At 35.3% G+C, this 9,722-nt stretch overlaps 1 protein-coding gene across 1 annotated transcript; it reads left to right on the top strand.

Moving 5' to 3' along the window:
- The first annotated feature begins 6,567 nt into the window (after window positions 1-6,567).
- On the top strand, window positions 6,568-7,407 carry LOC139902583 (uncharacterized mitochondrial protein AtMg00310-like). Its single transcript, XM_071885191.1, has one exon. It carries the CDS (start codon window positions 6,568-6,570, stop codon window positions 7,405-7,407), a length of 840 nt encoding a protein of 279 aa, XP_071741292.1.
- The last annotated feature ends 2,315 nt before the right edge of the window (window positions 7,408-9,722 follow it).

The following is a 9,722-nucleotide window of genomic DNA, read 5'->3' as shown; positions in this document are numbered from 1 at the left end:
CAACGTATTTCATAGATATAACTAAATCTTGTGAAACATCGATTTTTTTTAACACATATTTTAACAAAAGCGTACGATTTAAGGGTTTGTTTGGCGCGATTGGAAGTTTCAAAGGTACTCTGGGACAATTAAGTGACATATAAACTATATGATTATTGACATGTTCAAAATAACCTCCTGAACAAATATATATCTTTAACTTACTCATCACTATATATGTAAAGACATATAAAAGTAGGGATTACTCACCAATAAGTGATGACCTCAAACTGCGCAAAGAGTTAACTTCAACTACTAAGTTGTTGTGAATATGAATCTGGTGTGTTTGAATATCGATCAAGAGTTGGAATTTATTAAATATGGGAATTACCTATTGGTCTATGATTACTTATAGAGTACAAATGGATAACAGGAATAAAAGGATCTACCGTTATCCAATTAAATACATGAAAGGTGGATTTCCTATCCGTAGCTAATAAGGATAAGAAATGTTATCTAAATGTGGGACCTAGGTTGCCTTTTTAATCATGAAAGTCCACTGTGGTCGACTACTTCATAGATTGTGGTCGACTAAGTTATTTTTATTAAGTGGTCGACCCACATCAGGGTCGACCACAGTGTATTTAAGCAGTGGTCGACCACATTTTACACCAGTGGTCGACCAGGCATTTGGTGACTGTCAAAAGATTACAGTGGAGCATGTTCAACCTGCTGACCTAATATGCCAACACAAACATTAGAGCTACCTTTTACAGTGGAGCCTGTTCAAAATACAATACCAACACAAACATTAGAGCTACCTTTTACGTACTTCGATTCGAGATCTAAAGAATGTCTTCCCCATCCTATGTCTGTATTCTAATGCAACCTTCGCAGTATCTTTATCGAATGGGTAGGTTAGCTCACAAAATACACGCTCCATGTTTATGCAAACCCATACACCACAGTCACCGTAATATCCTGACTGCTGAGATGAGTCGATATAGGTAAATGTAGATGGCATCGAGACGTGTGGTGGAGGAGTGTAGTTAATTGCCCTCAAAAACTCTGGCAGACACTTACCCAAATCGGAAACATAATAAGCGCGGTGGTCAATTGAGTTGTGCTTGACAAAACTATCGTAAATGACGACGGTGATGTCCTTAAGATCAAGCACAATAAGCACCCAGTGATCCGCATCTTCCAAACATGTTGGGAATATGACCTACAATTAACGTTAGAAAGTTATACAGATAACTCTAATCTGAATGTATATGTCTATGTATATTTAAACTGTATATGTATATGTATTTGATATTGTAACCTTCTGACACTTCGACCAATGTGGGAAAGGGAGTCTCGATCCGTCTGCATAACAAGTAATATTGGGATTGGTGTAATTCGGGTCAAGTGTTACACCCGTTTTAAAAATCCCCATCCACTTAATCATGTCGACCGGCATGATCGTACATCTTTGGCGGTCCTTTAGTGGCTGAAAATCCATTTGATCTAAACGGTAGCTCCACCACAACAACATAGATCCCCAACCATTAATATTCTGAAATTAACAACCACTTAGTCAATCTCAAGTTAGCGAAGTTAAATGTCGACCACTTTAATAATAAGTTTATAAAACACTTACAAAGTTATCTAAGTAACCGCCTTCAAATTTGTTGTAGATCCGCTCCCAAAACTCGTCAGTGATGAATATAAATTCGTCGGATAGGCCCCGAACAAATACCGATAAGCACTCGTAATGTGGAGTCATCATCTCTTCCGGTGTCTTAGGGCCGTCCAGATTCCTTTCATCATCATATAATGTGGAAGGGCCGGGATAGATAACTCCAGACTTATGAATCAAATCGTCAATGATTTCTAGAATAACATTATCAGGCACTACCGGAGCACTCAGTCTCCCAGTCTTCTGTTGTTTTATCGAGATTTCTTTCTCTGGCATGTCAGGCTTTCTTTTAGCACCCTTTTTGATCATTTGTGACGGTGTAACGAAGGGTGACATCCTTGCCCGTGCAACCCGACGGTCTCTTTTGCTTCTCCTCACATAAACCGGTGAAGCAACCTTCACATTATCAAACATATCTTTTTTGGTTGTCTGAACTTCAACATCTGACACATATCCACCAATGAAACCACCATCATCCTGTCACAGAAACACACAGCAGTAAGTCATCAAAAAGTAAGATATGTAGTCAACCTTGACAAGGGTCGACTATAGTATAAATTTAATATAGTCGACCTAGATAATGGTCGACTACAATGTAAACATGGTGATAGTCGATCAAATGAAGGGTCGACTACTCATCTGCACACTGGACAGTTTATATAACTTACCAACTTGCATAAATGAATTATATAATAAGAAATTACCTGCTCTTGTTGACGGATATGTTGTTGTAGGTTTTGTATCATAGAATGGAGTTTTAAAATCATTGTCTTGTGGTAGTCTCTAGAAACATATAAACTCTGCACTATCTTTAGTGTCTCATGTGTAACACGGATGCCAGCCTCAACCCGATCACTCATCTCCTTAATCTCCTTGGCATGTTTGTTTTCCTGGTCATCTAATCTCTTTGTCAAATTCTTAATCATATCCGTCAACTCCTTCTTCGTCTCATCATCAAATTTCTTCGGATCATCAACTTTCTTCACCGGTACTTTAGCATCGGGGTCCTTGAAATAGTTTACACTAGCAACCCACCACTCACACTTAACCTCTGTCTTGGTGGGCCTCAAACGATTGAGAGGTCGTTCTTCGTCCGGGATATCATCCTGTCATACACATATACATATACATATACATATACATATACATATACATATACATATACATATACATATACATATACATATACATATACATATACATATACAGTTACATATACAAATACAGATACATATACATATACAGTTACATATACACATACAAATACAGTTACATATACCTATAGATATACACATACATATAAACATAACACATACATAAATATTTTGGTATAATTATACTCACCGGGAGTTGCATCAACTCAACGTACTCATTCCAGCCCATGACTTTCTTCTTCCGTTTCCAGTGGATTCCACGAGGTATGCCTTCACTTTCCGGCTTGAAAGCATATGCTTCTATTCGGTGTTTGTATGCCTCTCATATCCACATCTACAAACAAAAACCAAATTTGGTTAAATATGAAACATGTTAATTGCTTAAAATTTATAAGTACGGATTACTACCTTAAACGCCCAAGTGAAGCCGTTCAAATGGTATGTCATTACCCCCTTCCGGGTTTTATCTGCTACCCTCTCTTTATAAGGTACTAACACGTGATGCAAACTATTGTAAAGTTTGGTCCATAAGAAAGAACCCCACGGATACTTGTTCATCAACTCAAAGTCCTCTAATAAAAGAAGCATGTCATCGTTTACGCTATCCCGCAACTGCTTCCCAAGGAAGCATAAGTTAATTATCAACGCAATGGCGACTATGACCTTATCCTTGTCAGTTCCTTTCAACTCATCTTTAAAAAATGCGTCGTGAAACTCCGAAATATGACGTTGACCACTATGTCGTTTAATAAAAACACGAGATGAAACCGAGTGGTCAAAATCCGACCTCTCTTGACCTATCCAATCTATAAAAGATGTAACTGGACCAAACCGCATCCCGGTAACCAAGCAAAACTCACGTCTACCACACCTAATGACATGGTCTCGGGTAACTCGAAACCATAGCTCTTCTGGCTCCTCACATATTTCGCGTCCGTTGATTACAAACTTTTTCGGACGGTCAGTCTGATTCATTAATAAGCAATGTATGTATCCCGGCCAGATCATTGTCATCACACTTTATATCTAACCAATGACCGAAACACGTCTCTCTGAAAATCTTTGTCTGAGCCGGAGTGAGTTTGTTCTTAATCTCCCTTATAAGAGACATCTTGCTTCGAATGGTGACCTTGGCCTCGAACCAAACCTGTAATCAGACAATGATAATGTCATTATACATAAATGTTAATATACATACACATACATACAGGTACATACAATTGAAAAGCAAATACACTATAGTCGACCTTCTTTTTGGTCGACTACAGTTTTATTCAACTATAGGCGACCCAAAATGGGGTCGACTATAGTGTATGTTTTTGGCAGTCGACCCTTTGAATGGTCGAGTATGCAAGTGATCTTCTGACCTAAGGCATCCCCATAACCATATACAGATATATACACTTTAGCAAAAACAATGGGAGAATTGTATATCTATAGTTACATATACATATACATATACATATACATATACATATACATATACATATACATATACATATACATATACATATACATATACATATACATATACCTATCATATACTGACATGTACACACATACAAATACATCCATACACACATAGATATAAATACAGGGACGCATACATAGATATACATATATACACATACGGATAAACTAACATATACATATAACAACGAAATAGGTTGTACCTCAATATCTGTCATCTTTGAAGGGAACTCTTGATTGAATGTAGGGACGAAATAGATACACTGACAATGGAATTAGGGTTTATCTACAAACTGTTGAAGTGATCTCTTGATTGAATCTGCAATGAATGAGGGTTTATGAATCAGGGTTCGTAACTAGGGCTTGTGGAGCGAATTTTTGTTAGAGTTGAAATTTGAATTTTGTTATCCCAACTCGCTATTTCAGTGTCTTTTTGTATACTCGACCATCATTAAGGTCGCCCGTGTTTTTTGGGGTCGAATATAGTGGTCGACCGATAGCCAACAGAAATCGACCTTGCCAGTTATAAACGGTGGTCGACCACATTTAATTTTGGTGTGGTCGACCGGGTATATAGGTAGTCGACCCAACTGGTGGTCGACTTAATGGTGTAATTAGACAACTTTTTTTCTAAAAGTGTATTTTGGAATAAAACTTTTTAAAAAAGTGTATTTTGGGGAATTTTCCTACTTCTACGGCTTGAACTTCACAAGCACCAGTCCAAGAGTGAGAATACTAAAAAGCCCTCGTAGCTAAGGCCCATAAATAAATGCTCAATGGCAGAACTGACAAAATTGTTCTTGTTGAATTTAATTCTACAAATTATTACTTTATATTTTGGACATAATCTTTACATAATTTTCTGTCTTGTTTATATACCTTATTTTTTGCAATTTTCCCAGTAGATAACCTTATTTTTGCAATATACCTCATGTATGTATATTATAATATAATATTGTTGTAGGACACCTGAGAAACGATAACTGTTTTCATTATTGATTAAACTAAATATAACTACACAGGTTTGCCTAAGTGGTCATCGAGTTGTCTAATGAAGCACTCCACCCAGGTTCAATTCCTGAATATATCAAATTGTTCAAAAAGAGAGTGTGATCAAAGAGTGTGCATAATGCGCAATTCACTCGGTACCAGATCTGGCGCTCGGGGAGCTTGATTATCCTAAATTTACCCTCTATGGGAGAAAGGGGAGTTATCTCGCTAATGGAAAAAATGTATGTTTAAACAATCGTAAATGAATAAACGTACAATCTTAGTTGAAATTATGAATATTAGGTAGTCATACAGTTAACATAATATAATTTTATATAAGTACACGTTAATTAAAGTAGGTAAATAATTAGTTATTAGTAGTTTAAAAACGGACAATGTGTAACTAAATGTAAGTTGCGGGTTAACGGGTATACTAACAAGTTGTTCAAACGGGTATTACGAATTCATGATTCGAATATTACCCGTAGCGGGTATGATGTATCAATGACCATCCCACGACTGTGAATTGATAAAATTCTTTACCTGAGCCGTATATATGATGTTTTATATCACAGTTTATAATTGTTAATTTTATAATGGAATAATAATATTTAATTAATTAATTAATAATAATAATGCAGCAATGATTCTAGTTGAATTGAGTTGGTTCGTAGCAGAAGTCAAATTGAAGCCAAATACAATTTGATATAATTTTTTTTACTTTTTTTTTTTTTCCCGAACGGCATATACTTTTTTTTACTACGTTTATTTAACTTATTTTATATTTATATACGGAGTAACTTACTATTAATTATCTATTTTTATGCTAATTTAGAAAGAATGTAACGATAAATATTAAGGGTATATTTATGGAAATTTGAATTGTAGTGGAATCTTTGAGATGTGGAGAACTAATTAAATATTAGTTAATAATCTAATTTAATGGTTAAATTTGCTTTATAAATAATGATATGATGGCTGAGATTAAATATGTTTTGCTAATTATTCATTTGTTATAAATTGATATATATAATATATATATGCATTATTAATGTTAACAAGTCGCATCTTTTTGGTATTGGGGTGGAGGATTCGGAAGTCACTGTTTTGGCTAATGCTACTGGTACTCGAGTTGGATCCTTTCCAACAAACTATCTAGGTATTCCCATTGGTGCTAATATGAAATTATCTTCTAGTTGGGATTCTCTAGTAAACAAATTTCGTAATAAGTTAGCATCCTGGAAGGCTAGTTTAATCTCTTCCGGAGGTAGGTCGACTCTTATTAAATCGGTTATGGGTAGCCTCGGGATTTACTTTATGTCGTTATTCAAATGTCCGGAATCGGTTTTGAAACAAATTGAATCGATAAGATCTAGGTTTTTCTGGGGTGGCAATCAACTCAATAAAAAATTGACTTGGGTTAAATGGGATAAGGTGTTGGCTCCTTTTGATCATGGTGGTCTAAATATTGGAAGTCTTAAAGCTTTTAATATTGCTCTTGTTAGCAAGTGTAGGTGGCGCTATGTTAACAATCCGGACGCCTTGTGTTTGTCGATTATAAAGTCTATACATGGTGATATTTTTGTAAATACATCAGGTAATGGATCGAGTTATTGGCATAACATTGTATCGACATGCTCAAAAGCTGAGACCGTGGGCATCTTGCCTTCGAACATATTTCATATGGTCATCGGAAATGGTACCAAAGTAAGGTTTTGGCATGATTTGTGGTGTGGTAATACTACTTTGTTTTCTCGTTTCAATAGATTATATCACCTGGACTTATGTAAAGATGATATGGTTGCTAATAAATGGGTAGATGGTCATTGGCAATGGACTTGGACAAGGGAGTACTTGGGTACCCGAAACGAACAACTGTTATGTTCTCTTCAGAATGATATCGACAACATTCAGTTGTCGGATAGGATAGACTCATGGTCTTGTTCGATTTCGAATGATGGCTTGTACACGGTGAAGGATGCGAGACTTGTGATTGATCGAAAGATTCTGCCTGTTTTGGATACCAACACCATTTGGTTCAAGTTCTTACCTAATAAGGTGAATATTTTCTTATGGAGGTTTAGGCTCGATGCTCTTCCTACTCGTTGGAACCTATCTGCGAGAGGCATATAGTTACCTACGGTTGTGTGCCCAGTTTGTAATAATGGAGTTGAATCCAAAGATCATCTGTTTTTCACATGTGAGGTGGCTTCGGATTTATGGCGTAAGGTTCGGTTGTCGCTTGATTGTGATATGCGTACCTTTTCTTCGTGGGACTCGTTCATTTCGTGGTTAGAGGCTATTAGTTTACCTACTTCAAGCAAGAATCGGGTTGTGGCGATTATTGTGACTCTTCTTTGGGCTATTTGGCGATTTCGAAACGGTCTTATTTTTAATAACATTTTTTGTAATCTTAGTAGTCTTTTTGATTGTATCAGATTACTTTCTTTTAGATGGATTAAAAATAGGGGCCATTTAGTTTCAAATTGAAACTCATGGCTTGCTATCCCATTGTAATTATCTCTTAGCGTCTTGCTAGAGATCGTTTTTCTTCTTTTATATATTCTATGGCCGTTAAAAAAATTTGATATATATATATATATATATATATATATATATATATATATATATATATATATATAACAACAAAACCCAATTCCACAAGTGTGGGGTATGGGGGAGGTGAGACGTAGACAATCTTTCCTCTATCCTAGAATAAAGAGAAATCATTTCTATACCCTGAGTGAAACACTCCCAATAGTAGAGAAAGTCATCACTCTCTCTGTTCGACGGATAAAAAGATTGCTTCCAAGGGACCTTCGGCCCAAAAAGTATAAGAGAATAAAATAAAATAAAACATTTAAAAAAGAATAAAACTAAAAATAAGTAAAATAAATAATAATCATATAATAATAAACAAATAAATAAGAGTAAAATAAATAAATAAATAATAAAAAAGACGCTATGAAAATGGTATAATCAAATTTTCATGGGCTTTAAATCATGCCTGGAGTTCAGTTTAGGCTTTAAGCGGCAGTCAAATCGCCACTAAATCGATGTTTGTTGTTGGCTCACTTAATAGAGTCATATATAATAAATATAATAATAATATAATACTAGTAAGCTAAAGCTAATAAATTGTGACGATCGCTCCAAATCCATATGGACGAACACGTCATTCATCGATGTCATTGCGATTTATTTGACCTCTATATGATATGTTTTGTAAACATTGCATTCTTTTGAAAAGGCACACCATAAATGAATATTTAAATCAAAGATTTTCGACATCTGATGATTTCTACATGTAGACAATCACCGTAATATAATAGTTTACAATGATACTTCCGTTGACAATGCAGTCAAAATAAGATACATGGTGTTGATTTGGTGAATGCAACGTTTCCTTGAAAAATATGTCATGTAAGACTCCATGCACATAGCTTGTCTAACATATAAGCAAACAGCGGAAGACTTCTAGGAAACCTGAGAATAAACATGCTAACAAGTGTCAACACAAAGATTGGTGAGTTCATAGTTTTATTGTTTCGTATAATCTGTATGTAAAGGTGGATCACAAGATTTCAGTTGTTTCATCCAGAAACGTTTATCAAAATATTCTACAAGATTGAGCACCCTGGTAACTAAACTTTAACGTCTATATAATAAGTACCCTGTTTTAATATACATGCAACCAACATGTACAATACACGCAAACCAACGTGTACTAAACTCAAATAGCATACGTCTGTTTTATAGTTCAGGCTAGGGTTTCTATACCTGGAACAGACGGGGATGTCAAGCCCTATGGATCCATATATAACTACTCGCGCCCACCAGTTCTTATAACTGGCAGTTACTAGTTACCAAAGCTGGCAGTTACTAGTTACCAAAGTTAAGGGATTTTCGGTTCAAACTCGGTGTAGAATTTAGTATGTACTTGTATCCATTGTTTTTAAAATAAAGTGCATGTATTCTCAGCCCAAAAATATAGATTGCAAAAGCAATTAAAAAGGGAGCAAATGAAACTCACCTTAGCAGCACATAAAGTTGTTCATCGTAATGTGACCGAAACTCGGATTACCAAATAATCGTAGATCTCAACCTAGAGAACATATGTTGGTCAATAAATGTCTATCAAGCTAGGTCAGGTCATAGTGTATCACAATCCTAATGCCCGAGATCGACATACAAAAGTTATCCAAAGTCGTTTGAAAAAGTCAATTTTGACAGTTGTTTAACAAAACGAGACGTACCTTATATAAGGATTCATTTACTCGGTTGGTAATATTCAAAAATCCAATTTATCAATCTCGTAAACAAGTTGTTTAAATCTTAATTGCAGATTCAAAAGCAATTTCAATTAACGTCAGTCATAATTCAGTTGATCATATATTTTAATCCGTTCATCGAAACTATTCGATATCTAAATGAAAAGTCATTGATTT

This window comes from Rutidosis leptorrhynchoides, chromosome 3 (assembly GCF_046630445.1).
Source record: "Rutidosis leptorrhynchoides isolate AG116_Rl617_1_P2 chromosome 3, CSIRO_AGI_Rlap_v1, whole genome shotgun sequence".
NCBI classification, from domain to species: Eukaryota; Viridiplantae; Streptophyta; class Magnoliopsida; order Asterales; family Asteraceae; genus Rutidosis; species Rutidosis leptorrhynchoides.
This window is presented reverse-complemented; position numbering and strand designations above follow the sequence as displayed.